General features: G+C 40.2%; 1 protein-coding gene across 1 annotated transcript in view; it reads right to left on the minus strand.

The window, feature by feature from the left end:
- Nucleotides 1-20360, minus strand: part of KIF26B (kinesin family member 26B) — a gene marked incomplete at its 5' end in the record, with an annotated part of 296561 nt that overhangs the window by 94016 nt on the left and 182185 nt on the right. Inside the window, one exon of the mRNA XM_082049316.1 lies at nucleotides 13748-13931. Coding sequence (XP_081905442.1) covers nucleotides 13748-13931 — 184 coding nt within the window. The remainder of the gene's footprint in view (nucleotides 1-13747; nucleotides 13932-20360) is intronic.

Genomic DNA, 20360 nt, shown 5'->3' on the forward strand with positions numbered 1-20360 from the left:
TGTACAAGAGAGTACTGGGGGGAGCACAGTCAGCCAGTGCCAGGAAACCAGACAGACATTCACGTTTCTTATTGCCCAGCCCAGCCATTACACCTCAAGAGAGGCGGGAATGCTAGGGATTTCATGCCACTGCAATCCAAAAAGAGCTTACAAACCTCCAGGGAACAGTCTGTATCAATTCACCCTGAAGCCTGAATATTTGACACTTGTAATGTCTTGTCTGCCTTTATATTGTACGCTGGGAGTGGGAGGAGAAAATGATAAGAGGTTTATGTAGAGGAAGGCTAATAATCAGAATACTCTTCTTATTCAGCATTATTAGTCCCTACTGAATTAGATGGATCAGCAAAAGATACTTCATTTCTTTGGAGATAAAAAAGAACTGCCTGAAAACTTGAGGAAATATTGTGCCTATTAGTGTCTATGTAAAAGCCCTAGAAATAATGCTCACAGAGATAAGATGAAGAATAAGAAAATAATAAAGGCAAAAAAAGCAAAGGCAAATTTCCCCCATGTTCTGCTCTGAAATTAACTGTTTGAAGCAATTCCCGACACTCTTAATCTCAAGAACTCTGCTTATCTGCCCATCCAGTTATTTTTAATTTGTACTTCTATTATTACTGCTGCATTATTAATACACCCTGATAAGATAGGAAATAGCTTGGTGGTGTTCTGTTTCAGCAATGCCTCACACGATGTAACAGTCTTTATGACTAATAACTCCCTCCCATCTGAGAAGATTCATGATTCCCACCACTCGGGGAACACGAGGCCCTGGGGAATCCCATTTCCTCCTCTGTGTTGCTATCCCATTTCCCAAAAGCAGCCTGGGCCTCCATGTGTTGATCACATCTGCACACGCTGTTATCAATCAGGGTGCATGCCTTCTCCTTCTGTGTGGCCAGGCTATACGCATCCCCAGTACCTCTGTCAGATCTCATGCCAGCACATACCTTTAGCACAGCTCCTGACACAAATGCAATATTTAAGGTATTTTCTTGGGGCAGGCAGGGAAAGGAGGGCAGCTTTTCTAGCCACAGTACTTCCAGAATCTGAGCTCAGGTGCTGCACCGAGTTAGTAAAGAACGGATTTCTATTGCAAATCGAGATTGGTATTTGGATAAACCTCCAGCAATACCAAAGGGTGGAAAGAAGGGAGCAAGACATTAAAGCATAGATAATTATGCTCACACTTTACAGTTTGAAATACATATGCCATATTTTCTGTGGGAAAAGGGGGCAGGGAAGAAAAGATCAGCAGTTTTTAAGTTTTCCCACACCTATGTTTCTGTAATGAAGTATGTGATGCTGTAAAGGTTATTGTACAGCTTTCCTCCTGGCATTTTAATACGCACCACATTTTGACACCACATCTTTTTCTAACTAAGTGTGTCCCCTTCAGTATAAACATGGTAAATTGAGCAGATCTGTGGAAAAATCTAGCAGCAATTAATATCTACAGAAATTCAATAGAGCTAACAGATACCTAGAGAATTTAATGTAAACTGCTGCTATTTGTATGAGCATTTTCAATCACCTCATAGGAGGAAAAAAGAACATGCAATGTATAGGAGGACCAAGCTAAGCAAGAAGGATATTTTTGTTGCTTAAAAATACATGAGAGGTTACTGGGAATGTCTTAAGGGCATGTTGAGTTCTTTCTCTTAAAAGAAATCTTCTGTTTTATAAATAAAAGCAAGTCCATAGCTCAGAAACTCCTTATATAGCTTTTTCCCCGTATATTCCCACTGCACTAGTGGGAAGGAGGAAATGAATACATGTATACACATATATATACGCACCTATATATGTTTCTAGATCCAAATGTACACATCATATGTATAGTGTGAATTATACGTATACTTACCCATCCACCCATTGCAAATGCAGACACTGTTTCTCACTTCTGAGCGCTAAAGGAGAGGCCTTGAGGGTCATAGGCCCTAAAAATGTTTTAACCCGCCTCCTGATTCTTTACGATCAAACAGGTCAATAATTTGAAACTTTGTTTTTACCTTTACTATATTGAAAGATTCTGTCATAAAGAAAAATGGGAACATTGAAGTTCTGCTTTTCATACCTGGCATTTCATATCTCACTATCCAATGAAAGATCTCGTAACTAGTAATCACTTTAGCAACAATACAGAAGAAGAAGACTATTTACACTTGGAAAATGACACAGCATTTGGGTATCAGGAATCCAGATCCACTAATGAAATGTTTCCAAGCCCCAAACCACGCTGCCTACTCTTCTGGGAAGGAGTCCCTACTGGAAGGTCACATTATAGAGCAATGAGAATCTGGGCATCTGAGGGCCAGTGACTCTAATCTAATCGGTGTGCACACTGCAACCAGTTTTAGAGATCCACCAACTACAGTTGAACATCTCCAGTCCTTAACTCAGTTGAACTTTCCTTTGGTTTGCATAATGCCAAGTCTGAAAACCCTGGTGGCCCCTCTTCTTGAAGGTCTTGTTGCTTTATGCAACATGCTTGGTTGCATGCAAGTGTGCTCAACCAGGTTTGGGTGCCAAATGGTGAACTTCTGATATTTCTTAGACTGGAAGCAGAGGATTCAGACTTTGATCTGGAAAAGAGATGGAAGTATCTAAAACCTTCTGCAAATATTTTATTACTGTATCTCCCATTAGCCGTTTTTTTATTATAGTTAAAGGTTCAGAGCAGAACACAAGCAGAGACTGTGTTCCTATTCAGAGAAAGATTCATTTCACCTTACTTGAGCCAGCCAAAACACAGATATCTCATTCTAAGGCAGCTGTCTCAGTTTCCTCTGTAATCAACTGAAAAAGAAAGGAACATCTGGTAGGCAAGTCAGTCCATCCTAACACAGGTATTAAAGCACTTCATTCCTCCATGGGAAGAATTAATCTGACCTGCCCAGATCAGAAGGATAATGGTCAGTTCACTTAAGCTAGCAACATGAATTGTAGCCTAAGGAAGTGCAATAAGTGTGGCACTAAAGAAGTGAGGAAAAAGATGGGGAGATAATGACTTGGAGTATGAGGATACAGGCTTCTCGTAAAAGCATGAAAAAAGGATAAATGTCTCCAAAGAATTATTCCCCAGATAGATTTTATTCCTAAAAGAAAAGGCAAAAGAGAGGGAGATGGTGTATGAGAAGAGATGTATCTAATGGTATTCTCAGTATTAAAATACAGCTCACAATAGGCTCTTTCTCAGCTGAGCTGGTGATCTGTTTAAGTCAATGTTGTACCAGAGAAATGAGGTAAAGCTCAGACCTTTAGGATAATGGAAAGCAGAACAACCTTGTAGCTGAATCAGGAGGCTCAGCCAAATCATCAGCCCATGATGTTACAGCAGTGCTACAGCAGAGCTTCCTGCCCTGTCACTGTCCCACCCATGCTGCTGAGCTCTGCTCCCAGACACATGCTGAGAGGAGTCAAACACTAAATGAAAAGCTGGTAGAAGAAGAGCTTTAGGAAGTTTTTTTTTAAAAAAAAAAAAAAGTAATAAGGCCTACAGCTGAGTGCTTAAAGTACAGCACCAGCAATTTGCATAAGATCTCAGAAAACACCCTTGTAATTTTCAGCTTCTTTCATCTTGACTTTCCTGATTTATATTAGCCTCTTCTCCATGGATTAAAAAATGAATTTAATGGGGTGAGAGGTGTTGGGGAGAGGGCAGGGAAAAAGGGGACATTTCAAAAAGTACTACTGAAAGTCTTGGAAATGAAGTGGAAGTGATTAACTAGAACTATCCTAATGCCCCCACGTACCAACCAGTAGTACAACCAAAACTGAAAAGCAAAGGAAATAAAAATACAATGGCTCAGAAAAAAAAGTGGATCAAAAAAAAAAAAAAGAGGAAATCAAAGTGTTAAAACCAATTAGGTTTATATTCTAGAAAAACCCATTAATTTTCATTCAAATTTTATCATCTTCAATGTTTAAAATATTTTAAAATGTGGCTGCTGTACTGACATCTAGTTTTCTTTTGATGCTCAGTGTTTGCAGGAAAATTCATCACAGCAGACCAAGATAAACAATACAAAACTGAGTTTTACAGCTCTTTCCCTAGGTGAAATGCACAATAAAAGAAACACAGAAAGGACTGATTCTTCTAACACAGAAATAAGAAATGTTACTGAAATGAGGCACAGCCTTTTTCATACTTTGTCTGTCCATTTCAATTCCACCTGGAAATCTCCTCCATGCACCTCTTGAGCTCACAAGCTCACTCATCAGTACCATTTGTGAATACACATAGGAAGATGTAACTAAAGGCAGGAGGAGTACCATTTTTTGTATTCTTTAAGGCAAAAAAGGAATTTACTGAGCAACAGTCTCTTATCCATATTTGCTATCACCAATAGTTGGTGCACAGATTAGGGTACAAGTCTTTCTCTAGGACATATGGAAGGAGATGTGTTTTTTCCAAAGCCAAGAGTTTAATTTAAGGGCTGTAAGTTACTCTCTAGATAAACTTCACTGTTTTGATACCAGTGAAAAGGAAGATATCTACTATTAGTTTGAAAGATGGCTTTATTTTATGGAAAATCAGCAGAGGCAAAGGAGTTAACAGAAGAGAAATTAGTATCAAGTTTGACCACACAGTGCCCAGATTGGTGGAGCACTCCTAGTGCCATACAGCAAAACTGCTCCATTTTGTGCAGTCAGATTAAGGAGAGCAACCCTATCCTGCCTTCAATTTTCCCATTTCAGATGCAAGCCTATTCCTTGATGCCCACCTCCATTTACCTGCCTGCATCTGCAGTGCTCCAGGAAACCATGACATGAGCATCCACTTGCCACAACCTCCTCTCTCTGGGGTCTGCTCCTTGCCAACTGACCTTAGGAATCCCATTTTCTTGTCAGGCCAGGAACTGTGGAGCCACTTCCTAAGCTTTTGACAGCTCGCACGTGGGCCAAAATGGACCCGCTGCCCTTAAACTGGTAGGGGCAAAACCTAATCTTCCCCTCCTGAAGGGCTTGGCTAGATTATATGACAGAAATGCAGCCCTGCTTTTCCACACAGATAAGAGAGATCTTACGTAGTGTAAAGTTTAGGCAATGGGCCAGTTTTTCCCTTAGCAGATTTGGTTGATATATGCTCCTAGCACCTATGGAGTAGCAGCTTCTGCACTTCACAGAAAGAAAGAACAGCAATTATGGCCATTCTCTAAATCATGGAAACATGACTGCATAGAAGTGTCTTTAAAATACATCTTTCTTTAAACCTCACAGCTAACCAGAATGCAATCTGCCAGACTCCAAGCATGACTGGGTTGGTACTTCCACATTCAGGATAAGCTTATGGAAAGACAAATCAAATGTGCATAGAAAATATGACAGAGGGAGGTAAGAGATTGATGTTTATAGCAATTCTTCTAATTTCTATTAATTTCACCTTTTTCTTAAAGCAGCTTGAGGTATTAAAACACCTCCCAGAAATGCCCACCTAGCAGAAAACTAGCCAAAGAGTACAACAGCCTCCGCTAGGTCCAAACAGTACATTTGGTGAGGAAAATCTCAGGAAAATCTGAGAAACTCTGTCCAGAGGGCAAAAGGCCACCTGGATTTCATTCCAAGTGGAACTAACTATTTAATTTGTACAACAATCATGTTGACAACAAAGATGAACACATATGTCTCCTTTAAATGCCTCAAGGGATTGTCCTTCTTTTTTTCCCCATTTCTGTAACCATGGTAACTTTGGGTAAAACTAGCTTTCGCCTCAGAAATTGTTTTCTGTGATAAAGGGTCTTAAATCACATTTGTCATCTAACCGTTAACTTTTTCCCCCTATAAGCCTGAGTGATGAAAGAGAGAGAACCTCTGCTTTACAAAGGAAAGAGAACCTTTTCTGATTCTCTCTGAAAAGCCTTCAGGATGGATGGCAGTGAAGTGAAATACAGAACAAATTTTGTAAGTTGTGCTTGGTTCTTTACTGACCTTGACACAGGTTTTCATAAACAACTGCTTAATGTATGCCATAACGTTGCCAAAAAAAATCCTCACATCTACCAATCAGCTAGTCAAAATGCAAATTCTGAGAGTAGAAAGAGGGGTTTCCTGTGTCTTTGGGATGTGCAATTTTGTTCCCTTCAAATCAGCTTTGCAAATCACGTAAGTCTAAAAGTGTCTCTTTACTTTCCACTGCACTGATACAAAGGGTTGACGCAGCTATTGAAAACATCTTTTGACAAAGACTGTTCAAATCATGATTCATACAGGCTATAGCCAATAGAATACTTACTCGTTATTAACACATGTATTGCACTGTTATGTCTTGGATTAAAGTCTGCCAAGGCCAGTGCAATAATTATAGATTCATAGAATACCCGGTTGGGAGGGGCCACAAGGATCATCTGGTCCAGCCTTCCTTGGCAAAGTACAGTCCAGACAAGATGGCTCAGCACCCCGTCCAGCTGAATCTTAAAAGTGTCCAGTGTTTGGGAATCCACCACTTCCCCAGGGAGATTATTCCAATGGCTGGTTATACCCATTGTGAACAATTTCCCTTTTGTGTTCAATCAGAATCTCCCCAGGAGAAACTTGTACCCATTATGCCTCATCTTTCCCATGTGACTCCTTGTAAAAAGGGAGTCTTCAACTTTGCAGCCACCCTTTGAATACCAGAACAGCCCTACTAAGTGAAAAGCCCAATAAACTATTTTAAGGCAGTAGATAGCTGAAACATTAGAAGTTTGCAAGCCCAAAGCATCAGCATACCCTTCTGTCCCTCCTCAGAAGATAATTCCAAATCTACTCAGAAACCTGAACTGCTTGAGCAGTAGGGCTTTCTTCACTGTTACTTTTGGCAGGGGTACATATAAAGAAGAAACAGCAAAAGTGGAAAAGCAAGGACAGAAAGAACAACGGGGAGGAAAATAAATAAATAAATAAATAAATAAATAAATAAATAAATAAATAAATAAATAGAACAAACCCTGGTACTGTAGGACAAAGAAATTCCCTTAAACTGAGGAGTGAATGAGACAATTAATTCCTAGCTGAAAGGACCTGGTGGAGTAAGAAGGAAAACTGCATTTGCTTCCTTCTCCCTGTCAGCATTCAAGATTTTGTATTTCTTTGTACAAGAACTGAATTGCACTAATAACACTGGATCCATTCCCTTCATAATCTCTTTCCCTATCCGGAAAAACTCTGCAAAGCACCGCATCTTAACTAGCCACTTGGATTAAAAGGACAGTAACATGTTATATGGTCAATATACAAAGTGGGATGCCATGACATAAGACCGTCTTTTGATTTTTAACAAAGATACTACCGCTGCATTTTTTAGTACAAAGAAATAAGACTGCCCATTAATCATCAGAGGTATTTTGCCTTTTGGACCTCCTGCCTCCAAAGAGGGAAGGAGTATCACACTTCTCCCCATACAAATGTGTTCTCCCTCACCAAACGAGATACTCACCAGCTAGCCTTCGCAGTGGGAACATTCACTGGGGCTTGGGGAAGTAGGTACCAGTTCCCAGTGACATTCACGAAAAGTAAAAGGAATAACGCAGCTGAGTGCCTCAGAAAATCGTCTTCTGTTTTGGTGGAGGCACTTTCAGGTCAGACAAGATCTTTATGGTGCTTCCAGATGGTTTTATGCAAATTAATGTGAGGAAAAGGTAAGCTGCAGACCAATGTAAAGTGAACAGTAGATTTTAGGCTTATTATAATCAAGTATTGTGCTTTAGTGGAAGATTAAATTCTTACAGCCAGGCACTGAAAAATTATTTGTAAATGAATCTTCTTTAGGATGTGACCCAGATCCTTAGGAGAAAAGTGTATGACTCAGGAGTTCCTATCACCATCAATCTCCTATCAGCATTTTGTGGACATCCCTGGTATTTGGCCACAGCTCGGCTCTCAGCCCTTCCCAGCCAGGCTCTGTGCTCAGCCCCTGCCAGGAGATCAGCTCCTGCATCTCTCACTCACTTACTAGACTCTCAAAAACCCCTTTCTGTGCTGCTTCTTACCCAGCCCTGAACACTTGGAAAGGGCTCCTCAGAAGCATCTGCAGTCTAACCTATTACTCTCCCTTCAAAGATTTTGATAATCTGCTCTTTTACAACATCTACCAAAGCTTGACAAGGGGTATCTAATATTAGACTGCTGATGGGTTGAGGACACTGCTATCAAGATGACCGATAATACCTCATTGTTTCTTCTTGCTTCCCATGTCTCTGTCTGTCTGGTCTTCCTCCTTACACTGACAGAAACAGCTGGGTTTTTTTATCTGAATGTATACATAATTTTAGCAAAATGGGTCTAGGCTCTGCAAACAGGAGACCTGGTGCGACAGAAAAATAAAAAGCAAACACGCTACCAGGAGTTACAGTCCATTTTTCTAATAGGTTGAAATGACTACCCAAATAAGGTTCAATGAGGACTTGTTTCTGCCTCGTAGGAGCCTTTTGCATAGGGATGATTTTAATCCATAAGCATTGCTGGTTTATTTTGAGATTAACAAGTATCAACAAACAACAATTCACACACACACACAAAAATATATCTAAGAAAAAGTAATCTAATCTCTGCTGAAACATAACAAATACCTCTCAGTGACAGAGTTTTATAAGACTACACACAGAAAAATAACAAATAAAAGAAGAGAGACCACATCCATTCATCCTAAACCCCGTGCCACCTGAAAACAACCTATTTATTAAGGCTGCCAGAAAATTTTTCATTCAGGCTGTTTTTCATGTATAATGTGGGATTCAGCAAAACAACATCTTTCACAGAAAGAACATTTCAGATTTTCAATAAATGTATTGGTTTAGTTTGGTTTTCTTTGACAGAAAATGGAACGGGAGGGGCAGGGGTAAGAAGCAGGGAAGCAGTTTGGGAAGCAAATCTAAGCAAACCTTACAAGAATGCCCTTGAAGTAGTTAACCTGAGTGCAGGCATGGAATAATTATTTCTACAGGGAATGCCTTTTTGCTTTGTTACTTGGCTCATTTACAGAAAGAACAAAACAGAGTTAAGCAGTATGTTCCAGAAAATGATAAAACTTGGGGAAACTGTGCATATAGTCAGCCAGGACAGTGGCACTCTCTCTCTCTGTGTAAACCCAAGGAAAGTCATCTGCCACTCTCAGAATACAATGATTCAAAGACAGTAGAGAGAGAAGAAAAAGTGAGTGATGCTCAAGCTCCAATAGTTTATGAAGCAGGACCATTGCTCAGCCCCCCAAAAAATCTGCTCTCAAGAAACCACACTACCAGCAAATGCAAACCTGAAGCACATGTGTATGTTATGACCCATACAAACACCACTGTTGATATATTTACAAAATGGTCACAACCCTTTTGTTTTCACGGAGAACTTTTGGGAAGAGTGCAACAAAAAATATGATCCTTTAATACTTTATTTCACTTTGACACTGCTGTATTTCTGCTAGGGTCAATAGTGTGTCTAACATTGAAGTAAAATGGTAATTATGCAGTCCCAACATTTCATTATTAATATCATCGTACTCCTTCTGTGAAGCTGAACTTTAGCTTTCAAATACTACTACTTTCAAATTCCAGGCTGGTACAGTTTGCTTTGCAATGCCTTTTGTAAGAAAAGGTGTGAAACATGCAACCTGAATATATACTCTATAATTCTTTGTCAGTTTAGACTCTTCAGTTGTACCCATATCCATACTGAGCTGCTAATTAACATTTAAATATGTTGCTGATAGTCAATTCTTCCTAGTTTAACTCACAAAAATTATATGCCTGCACATGACAGCTGAGAAACTTTAGAATTTTAAATAAATCATTGCCATAAATTTTGCAACAAGAAGTAGAATATTTGAAATTTCAGGTAGAAGTGAAAATATAAAATGGCAACTGCTTGGTAGCAAGTTCTTTTTAGAAAAACTGTGAAATGACATCTAACCCCACAGCCGAAGCCTTGAAGTACCTGCTTCCTATCCTGCAGTGTCTCAGGTACCCACGTACCCTGGCAAACTGACAGCTCTCAGGCTGCCACCAAGCCAGCAACACCCTGTGTCTGTGCTGGAGCTCCCAGCCCTACAACAAAGTGCCCAATTTTCAGGCAGCCCATCCCAGGACAGCTGTGTGTAGCTGTCCCCGGGGCTCTCAGAAATCCAGAGTCCTTGGCATCAGCCAGCCTCCCAGTTCTGGTGAACCAGGCTTTCCAGTAACAAACTGTCATGTTAGAAATCACCCAGCACACTGAAATCCAAAGTGAAACAGAGTTTTATGGCACTGGGATTGCTGGTAAAATGCTATCTAAACACAAACCAGAAAAAAACCTAAATGACTGAAAGGAATGTTTAGCTTCTCCAAACCTGCTTCCTCCACATGGGTCCACATTTCACACATTTCTACCCTTACAGAAAACACTATATGAGAGAATATGCTAAGAAAAGTAACATAGTTTTTAGCATGCTTTTATCAAAACATATGCCAATCAAACTGAACAGAACACATATAAATAACAACAATAAAAATTAAAAGTAAACAAACTGGAAATTACATTACTTTGTCTGAAGTTTTCTCAGTCTGACAGATAAATTACATTCTTGTCCTGCAATTATTTCCTTATTATGTCTCACACCTATTTCTGATATATTAAAATTAAAACTGTGGTACAGAGGTAAACTGATGGGAAAATTTGATGAAAGTATACAAGCTTCAGGTCATAATTATAAGCTGACTCCTTGAAGAACCACAGAATTACAGAATGTTAGGGATTGGAAGGGACCTCGAAAGATCATCCAGTCCAATCCCCCTGCTGGAGCAGGAACACTTAGATGAGGCTACACAGGAACATGTCCAGGCGGGTTTTGAATGTCTCCAGAGAAGGAGACTCCACAAGCCCCCTGGGCAGCCTGTTCCAGTGCTCTGTCACCCTCACTGAGAAGAAGTTTCTTCTCCAATTGAAGTGGAACCTCCTATGTTCCAGTTTGTACCCATTACCCCTTGTCTTCCCATTGGTTGTCACCGAGACTGGTTCCATTCTCCTGACAGTCACCCTTTATATATTTATAAACATTAATGAGGCCACCCCTCAGTCTCCTCCAAGCTAAAGAGCCCCAGCTCCCCCAGCCTTTCCTCATACGGGAGATGCTCCCCTCCCTTAATCATCTTTGTTGCCCTACGCTGGACTCTCTCCAGCAGTTCCCTGTCCTTCTTGAACTGAGGGGCCCAGAACTGGACACAATATTCCAGGTGTGGTCTCATCAGGGCAGAGTAGAGGGAAAGGAGAACCTCTCTCGACCTACTAACCACCCCCCTCCTAATACACCCCAGGATGCCATTGGCCTTCCTGGCCACAAGGGCACAGTGCTGGCTCATGGTCATCCTGCTGTCCACCAGGACCCCCAGGTCCCTTTCCCCTACACTGCTCTCTAATTGGTCATACCCCAACTTATACTGGAACCTGGGGTTGTTCCTGCCCAGATGCAAGACTCTACACTTGCCCTTGTTATATTTCATCAAATATTTCCCCGCCCAACTCTCCAGCCTGTCCAGGTCTCGCTGGATGGCAGCACAGCCTTCTGGCGTGTCAGCCACTCCTCCCAGCTTGGTGCCATCAGCAAACTTGCTGACAGTGCACTCTATTCCCTCATCCAAGTCATTGATGAATATATTGAATAGTACTGGTCCCAGTACTGACCCTTGAGGCACTCCACGAGATACAGGCCTCCAGCTGGACTCTGCCCCATTGACCATGACTCTCTGGCTTCTTTCCTTCAGCCAGTTCACAGTCTGCCTCACTACCCCATCATCCAGACCACACTGCCTCAGTTTAGCTGTGAGGAGGCTGTGGGAGACTGTGTCTCAGTTCCTGAGATCAGCTGATCAGAACCAGCTCAGCTGGTGCCGATTGAGCAAAATCTCGAGGTACAGAGAAGAAACCCAAGAGGTGAAAAATGAAACTGAATTCCAGAAACCGCAGGGTAGATATTTTTGCTAATGGAAATGTGGAAAAAAAAAAAATCCATTTTGACTATACGAATTAACCTGATTTGGTTTACTACTTTAGAGAAGCATGTATTAAAAGATTTTTTTTTAAAACTTCTTAGCTTTTTCTTATATACTCTGATAGCTAAGGGATGGTAAGTCTAAATTGAAAAGAAATATCCTCCTTCATCTGCTGGACTGCAAAATTTCAGTTTTTCTTACACAGCTGGAAAGCCTGGAGCCTGTTTGGCTACATGGTGTTGAAGAAGAAGCAAATCATACATCTGTTTGCACATATCTCGAAACTGTTTCCAAAGCCCTAACCACTGGAAACCAATGATTAGAGGAGCAAGAAAGGCTCAGAGCCAGCTTGCAGTGTTTGAACAGAGGTATGTTTGTGTCTCTATGTGTATAGACCCTTTTCATGAGAGCGGTGAAAACCAATGGTCAAGAAAAGTGCTCACACACTTCAACAAACAAGGCAAATTAGTTCCTTCTTTTAATGATCACACTGTTCATTATTTCTCAATGGATTTTTTACTTACAGATATAACCTGTCACCAGCACATAAAAGTAAGAATCCTGAGAGGATGGCTTCTATTGTAAATATTTTCCATAGCAGCTTCTTACAACATTGAACAGGTTCAAGTTTACTGCTCCTCCCACTAAAGTCAGAGTATGCATCACTGCTAACTTCGTGACAGATCTGTACATTTCTTCCCACTTATCAGGCCACAAGAAAGAAAGGGAGCCCTATGTAGAGAAAATTCATTTTCAAACAGGCATTAAACCATCCATGAAAGTAATAGCTTTGTTCCTTGAAATAAACAAATGAACAAACAAAAAAATCAAACCTGGAACCGCACAATATTAAGAAAGTGAGTATCTGAAGTCAGCAATAAAAATTCTGAAGCCCATCCTATGCTCAGCATTCTTACATCATACATTACAATTTCTCTTTTAAACACAAAGGTTTCACCAAATTAATTGTCACTGCTTAGTATTCAATGAATATGGAAAAGCCACACACACAGATGCTTGCGTAAGAAACTACCTTGATTAAAGCAAACTGCTGTCCTCAGCAACTGCACGCATGTATTCCCAGATGTAATATGCCAGGCTCTCCGTTTGTGACAGGGAAAAAAGAAGGACCACTCAGACAAACAACAAAGCAACAGCCACCTCCTCCATCGCCTCAACCATTTTCCACTATAAGTATGCACCTAAACAGCATTTTAAGAGGGTATGATTATGGCGAATGGGAGGAAATAACATGACAGAAGGAAAAAGGAGCAATTCATCATTATCAGCATAGGCTTTGTTCAGGTACATGGCCCAGCCTTGTCCTGACTGTACTGGAAGAAAGCCAGGAAACATGAGCCAGAAGCAAATTACAGTGTGTCCAGCCAAGACACCAGTCTGGACAGCAAGGGGATCAGGAACCCAGAATATGCCACAGCAAGCAACTGCTACACAGTATAAAGACAGCCCCAGAGGCCAGCTGCTCCAGAAACCCCAGAAGAACTGACATTGTCACCGCCTAGTAGCACAATGGTCCTAATGCAGGGGTGTTTAGTGCAGCTGGACCTTCCAATGTATTACTGCTGCACAATTAGGTCTGGGAGTCTTCATGTCAACTTGAACTTCATTAGAAGTTCACTTGCATTAAGTAACTTACATTGTTAGACCTTTGTACATGTGCTCAAAGACCAACTGCAGTAAAGCCAACCAAGAAAAGACATGGTCTTCCAATTCCCTTAATATTTTGCACGAGGATAAAATATTGCCTTGAAGAAAACAAGTGTTTTAGTGATACTCGCAAGGCCTACCTTGCCCAAACCAGGGGTGTCTTTCACTTTGCTGACTGCCCTCAACAAACAAGGTGGAGCAGGGGGTGGAGAAGTCTGAAGGATACTGCTGAAGCTGGTAGAGAAGAGAGGAGATTCAGGAACAGATGATGCAGAAGGCCTGTGCTTCTTCTTTTTGGAAGACAGGTTCAATTTCTGAGCAGCTCTGTGGGAAAAATGACAAGAGTAAGCTAAAACAACCCCAAACTCATCAACACAAACAGTCAAGAATAAATTAAAGTATTTATCAGGTTACTGTTTCTGTAGGATCTCAGTTTTGACCTCATTGATCTCAACAGTTTTATAATTTTTAATCTTCACTCATTATTACTAGTTTAATGCCACTGACTTCACAAAGTTGTCCCAAATTCAGTCTGCATTAAGCAGGGTCACAATCAGACCTCTCTCACTATCTCATCTGTTGAAACGATTCAGCCTGCAAGAAAGCTCCAAAACCTCCAATTAAATCAATGAGCTATACAGCAATTTCTGTTCTGAAATTAAGTTCAGTCACCAAATGGTTCACACTGAATTGTGTCTCATTCATAAGTCTCTGATTAGAAAATGAATACTTGTGCAATGTTTGGGTGTAAGCAGCCACTGTTAAGTTAATTAGTATTAAACGTGAACTTAGTGAGGAGTAAGAAGGCATGCACTAGCTGTTTTAAATTTTTATCACCTCTTAAAACATAATCCAAATGGTGACCAATGAAAATATTGCTGTTTGCAATGAGATGGAGACAATCATACCAACTACAGCTGCATTAACCATTACGCAGAGAAAACAATGAAGGCTGTTTTAATACTACAGGATTCTTAGACAAGAATGCTGAAGTTTGTATAGACTTTGATTAAAAAGCTAAGCTTTTCTGGAACAGAAACATCAAGTACTTTTGTTTTGCATAATGTTTTATTTTGAGAGACAATTCAACATTCAGCCTTTGTTGCAGCTGTTTTGTTCGAACCCTTGTGCATTCTGCACTGCCGAGGGATAACGTTAATATTAACCATGCTGTCCCATGGTTTCCATTTTGTAAAATGAGCACTTTAAACAGAGCAGGTCGACTGGAGCACCATCTCAAAGGAGGGATGGATATAACAATTCATGAGGCTACTTTAATGTTATCTGCTTTGGCAGAAAAATTGTGACTTAAGATAGGTATACAAGTAGCCTGTGCTGATAGTAGCTCTTCTTACTTTGCTGAAGTGTCACAGTTAAGACCACTAATTCTAAACCCTCCTAAGTTTTAAGAAGCTTTAGCTCCATTACACTGGTATCAGTATATGTGATGCAACACTGAACTTAGAGAAGTGATTACATTATTTTATTCCAAGTAGTCAGGGAAAAAAGACTGAACATACATATATACACACACACTCATTTCAGCATGCAAGTGCCTTGTGTTTGTATCAGATGTCTCAGACACATGAACAAATTACTGCTGGGCATGAAGCTGCCATACGTCAGCTGGTTGTGTGCACACTGTGTGCACCACCAGTATGTGTTCTTATAGCTTATGGCAAGTGCAAAGCAGTTCCAGATAGATTAGTTTTTAATAAAGGAAAAACACTAGGAGATTTTAATTGACCAGATACAGAATTACAACTCAGAAGTTTCTGTACCACTTCCTTGTCCTTCCCCTTCCCTCTGGCCTAAAGATTGCAGTTCATAACCTGGTTCCCTCCTTTAAGAGTCTGCTTTCTTTTTCATAGAAAACATAATCAAAATGTGTTGGTCAAAAGCAAAGCAAAAAAGCATAAATTTTTCCCTTTCCTAGCAACATTCCAATGGTTTGAGAGGATTCAATTATTTCAGCTTTCACACTGTCCATCACTAATACTTTTATGAAGTTGTCCCTGAATGAATCAAGATTTTCTGTATGTCTTAGCTTCACTTTGAAATTATTTCAAACAAAATCTTATACTATGTGCAACAATTGAAAATATAATTGTTGGCAAACACACTGAAAAGTTTACTCCTGTGCTTGAGCTCAGTCTTAAATATAGGCAGCTGTTCCACTCACTCTGCTCATACATCTGGTCTCATTGAACTCACCTCAGGTGAAAATACATTTCGTAAAAGCCATTTTCAAAGTTGACTGACAGAGCCATTATCCCTCTTACCACTAAATGCTTCTCCAGCATTTGCTGCTCCTTTTACAAAGCTGATAGTGTAATACAAATGACTTCTTGACCCAACCAAACCCGTAGCTGGCATTTTCTTAAGGAAAAAACATTGTTGGAGGTACCTGGCCTTTTCAAAACCTTGGAACTATATTCTAGTTTGACAGTTATAACCTTTGAGATTGCATTCATATAGAAGAACCTGCATTTTCCTTTGTATTTTAGGCCTGCATCTGGCAAAATGTATGAAAAAGCAATGAACTATTTCTCACAACTTCACGGGGTTTTCTGTTTTTCCCCAAGGAGAGAAAAATCAATGCATGGCAGGCTAGAAAATCATTTACAAACCCTGTCGGACTTGACTGAATTTTGAAGGGGATCAAAAAGGCAATAAGCCTCAGGTAATTCCCAGAGCATTTAACTGGGAAGAGAAGGATATTTTAACCAGATGTAGGCTTCAATATGACACAACCATGTACAGTGTGGCTTTCTTGTGAGAAGGATTTGTGCAAAATAATTCCACTTGGGTGGCTAGCATTGGTCTGATGATGCCAGCTGATGCTGATTTGGTCCTGTGATCTAGCACAGGAGTTTAGAAATTCTCACATTTTACTTTTCAAGGCAATTCAGACACCTGGCTCTCCCCTGCAGACTCTGGACAGACAGAGTTCTCGGGCAAAGCAGCAGGCTGGACCTTGGGACACCTGATGCCACTGCAGCCCACAGCCCACCGAGCCCTGCCAGCAGCTGTTTAGACTCTATGCCTTGTACAGGAGTCAGCTAATTTGTTTTCATGTATCATCTAGTATAATAGGACTCTGATTTCCATGAGACTATGCATGATGTTGTAGTAATGGCAACGGCGATGATGGCAACGTAACTTCATATATTGACAAAAAGCTGATCATGCTCCACGTTACATCCACCTCACTTGAGCCAAGTGGTATCAGCTATGAACTATGCAGGGGTGCACTGTGGGCTCCAGTGCAAATCAGTGCAGTGTAAACCACTTCCCTGCTGTGGTAGGGATTGTGTCCACACAGACACACAAGGAACTTGATCCCAATTAAATTTCTGAAGTGTGTAATTTAGACTGTATTAGAACACTGTGTGGACACACTCATCACTACAGAATGAACTTTAATGTCATTTTACTAATTTACCTTCCAAAATAATGCAGACTTACTCCAGGTTAGCAAATATACTTTGGATTCACACCTTCAGTTAATTTGGATTCTTTTTTCCTGAGAATCCTAATGTAAACAAGCAGCTGGAGACATTTTGAAAGCTTACAATATTCGTGGCAGAGGAAATAATCACAAGATTAAGATTTGAGGTGGCAGAAGTGGTGTTAGAAAGCTGATAGAAGTTCAATCCAAGTAAAACTGATGGACTGCTGGCAGGAAAGGATTGCTTTAACTGTCTACCTGATCCAGAGCAAAGACTGAGGCCATTTCTTGAAAAGTACATTCTCTAGTTTTTGCTTTTTAAAATACAAGCTTATTAAGGTATATCTTTGGGCAGTCAGAATGCTTTTCACCTCCTGCTTATGTACAGATGGTGATAAATTTTTTCCCTTAAAACGCCATGGGCAGGCTGGGATTTTCAAACACATTCATTGCAGAGCTAACTCCCCTACACTGGAAGCCAACTCATGACTGACAGAAACTTTCTGAAAGCTGAAGGTCCTTTGTGGGATTCATTGAAAAAATGGAAGTAAACGAGCTTAGAGGTAATTCTGAGATGTGAAAAGGTAAAGTATGCTCTTTGAAAACTTGTCTAGGGAGATGAATGAACAGAAATGGATTAAATAATCCATTTTTAGCAAAGAAGAAAGACACTGCTAGGGGTGATGCAAATATCTCTGCTAGGAAAGATATTCACACTGCTTATGAGCAATATAAGAATGAAGTTGATGAAACTCTTTAGACAAAATAAAAGGCATTAAGGAAAGCTCTGTAAATACCTTGGCTTAGAGAACTCACTGGGTAATGGTTAGAGTACAACATACGAAAGGAAACACTGTGGAAGGAACAGTTAGGAAATTCATGGTTTCCAAATTAACTTTGGCTGCTCACAAAAAGCAACTTTGGAAACTGAGGACAAATCGATACATCTACTTGTTACTAAGCAATAGTCAGGGAGAGGGGAAAAAACAAAACAAAACCAAAACCACCAACAAAACAACAACAACAACCCAAAATAAACAAAAAAACCAAACAGTGGACTAGGACCTCATTTGGCATAAATTCATATAAGATCATGAACCTGAGTGAGCCTGGCTTAGTAAACTCATGCCGTATTTTCTTTCTCTCCAGTAAGAAAGCAGAAACTGCCAATAAAATTGAAGGGACACCTATCTAACTTGATAAATTAAATTATTTTTTCACTAACACATTATCCAAGGCAAAATTAAAAGTCCAAGACTCACTGTCAAAGTAGAGGTCAGTAAGACCAGCAGATTCATAAGATGCAGAAGGAGATAAGACATTTAAGTGAATAATTAAAATATTATTCACACTTGTGTCAGCAAAGATCATCACTGGATAAGTAACATTGACTCTCACACTTCAGTACCTGACACACCCCTTTGCCACTGACATATGAAGAAGTTTCCTTCAGTGCATATCTCTGGATAATTACTCATTACTGGAGTTTCATATTACACTATGATGCATCCACTACTTATCACCCTTGGAAACAGACTTCCAGATCATAGGGGCCAGTGAGCCAGAGTATCAGTTTCTGTGTCAAAATAAAAACCGAAAATGAGCTCACTTTCATATCATATTTTCCACAGAGGAAATGAATCTAAAGCTGTAGAGGCTAAATAGTCATGTACAATCTAACTTTAATGTAAATATTTGCAATTTTCATTAAAACTAAACATCTAATTTTCTTCATTATTTGGAGACACACATTTAATTTTATAAGACAAACGGTCTCTGCTGGGTGCACCATTCAAGGAGTAATGTATGAACTTTGTATGTGCAAGGATGGCTTACTAGAGGATGTGCTGGTTTGACAAGCCCAAAGGAGATTAATGGTCTTCCCTTGTAATTAAAACACTATATTTAATTATCAAAAACTACCTTACCTGCTGTATCTTAGTGCTGGGTTGGAAAATAGATGGAAGCTTAGTTTGGAAGTCCATCTCCTGAACTAATTCCCAAAGCATATTTGTGCAAACGTATCACTAGTTATAAAATACATTTGTGACCAACTGTGGCAGTCACCCAGCATGAAACACTCGTATCCTGCGGTCTCAGTTTGGGCACCTAAAAGTGAAAGATGCCATTCCCCAGCCCCTTGTTCAACACAAAAGCCCTACCATTTTTTATTATTTTTATTTTTCCAAACCCTTTCCGTAATGCTTCCTGTAGAAAGAGTAGAAATTCTTGACTGTCACCTACTAAGTAAAATGTAATCTGCATAGTATTGTAGTTAACTGATGGAATGTGAAACAAAAACATACTGGAAGCCTGCCATTAATGTTTATTATTTCCAACTGAAATGTTTGCAAATATGGGTTTGTGGTGTATTTTCTGTTGCAGATAAGTGCGTTTATATAAAGTGAGTTATCTTATCATATAGGTCCTCATGTAGCTGTAAGGTAAGAACCAATGGGATACAGCAAAATTACAACCATGCAGGCTTTTTTATATGGGAAAAGCTAGCCTTGATTTTCATTTACAAAGGGTCACTCAACAGTTGTTTTTTCTCCAGGATCTACCGTCACCGAATTATATCAGTTAATGTTGCGTATACAAACTGGATGCAGGGAACTAAATGGGACATTCACATTTTCTAATTACAGGGATCTAACATAGCTTCTCTGAACTGTCACCCAAAGTGATTCTGTTTCCCCAATCACCTGTATAGGTGACACAGGCTCACTAAGGTGATATTACAGCCAAGTTGACCTGGGTGCTACCACCAAAAGAGGAGGCCCCATACCTGTCACTGTTCTGTTTGCATACTTCCTTTCCCTCTCTTCTTTCCTCACATTTATTTTGGCTCAGCTGCTACTGCTTTAACCTCCTGAACTGGCTTGTGCCAAAGGGGTGCTCTAAATCATATTTATTTGACATGGCTAATATGCCTGAATTGCTGTGGCAAGCACCTTCCCTGACCTTAAAATCTGAGGTATGTGGTACTAAATGCGGTTTCACGCAAAATCTAATCTTTCTATTTGGAGGGCAAAGATCTGGCTGGGAGCCATGGCTTCCATTGTGCCATGCCTTTCTTTGCATTCTCTAAATCAAAGAGAAGAGAGACGCTTCACAGGGTGTTTATCCAACAAGGGGACATCTGTGTTCTGCTGCAAGGGGCCAGGTTCCCTCCCCGCTATCTGCTGCAAACCAGGGGTACCACCTGAGAAGCATCCTCCACGAACAGAGCAAAATGACCTCCAAGGGCTTTTCCTCATACCTTTGCATGGAACTGTTTTTCTCATCCAAAAGTAAGACCA

Source organism: Streptopelia decaocto (genome assembly GCF_964273445.1).
Source record: "Streptopelia decaocto genome assembly, chromosome: 3".
Taxonomy (NCBI): Eukaryota; Metazoa; Chordata; class Aves; order Columbiformes; family Columbidae; genus Streptopelia; species Streptopelia decaocto.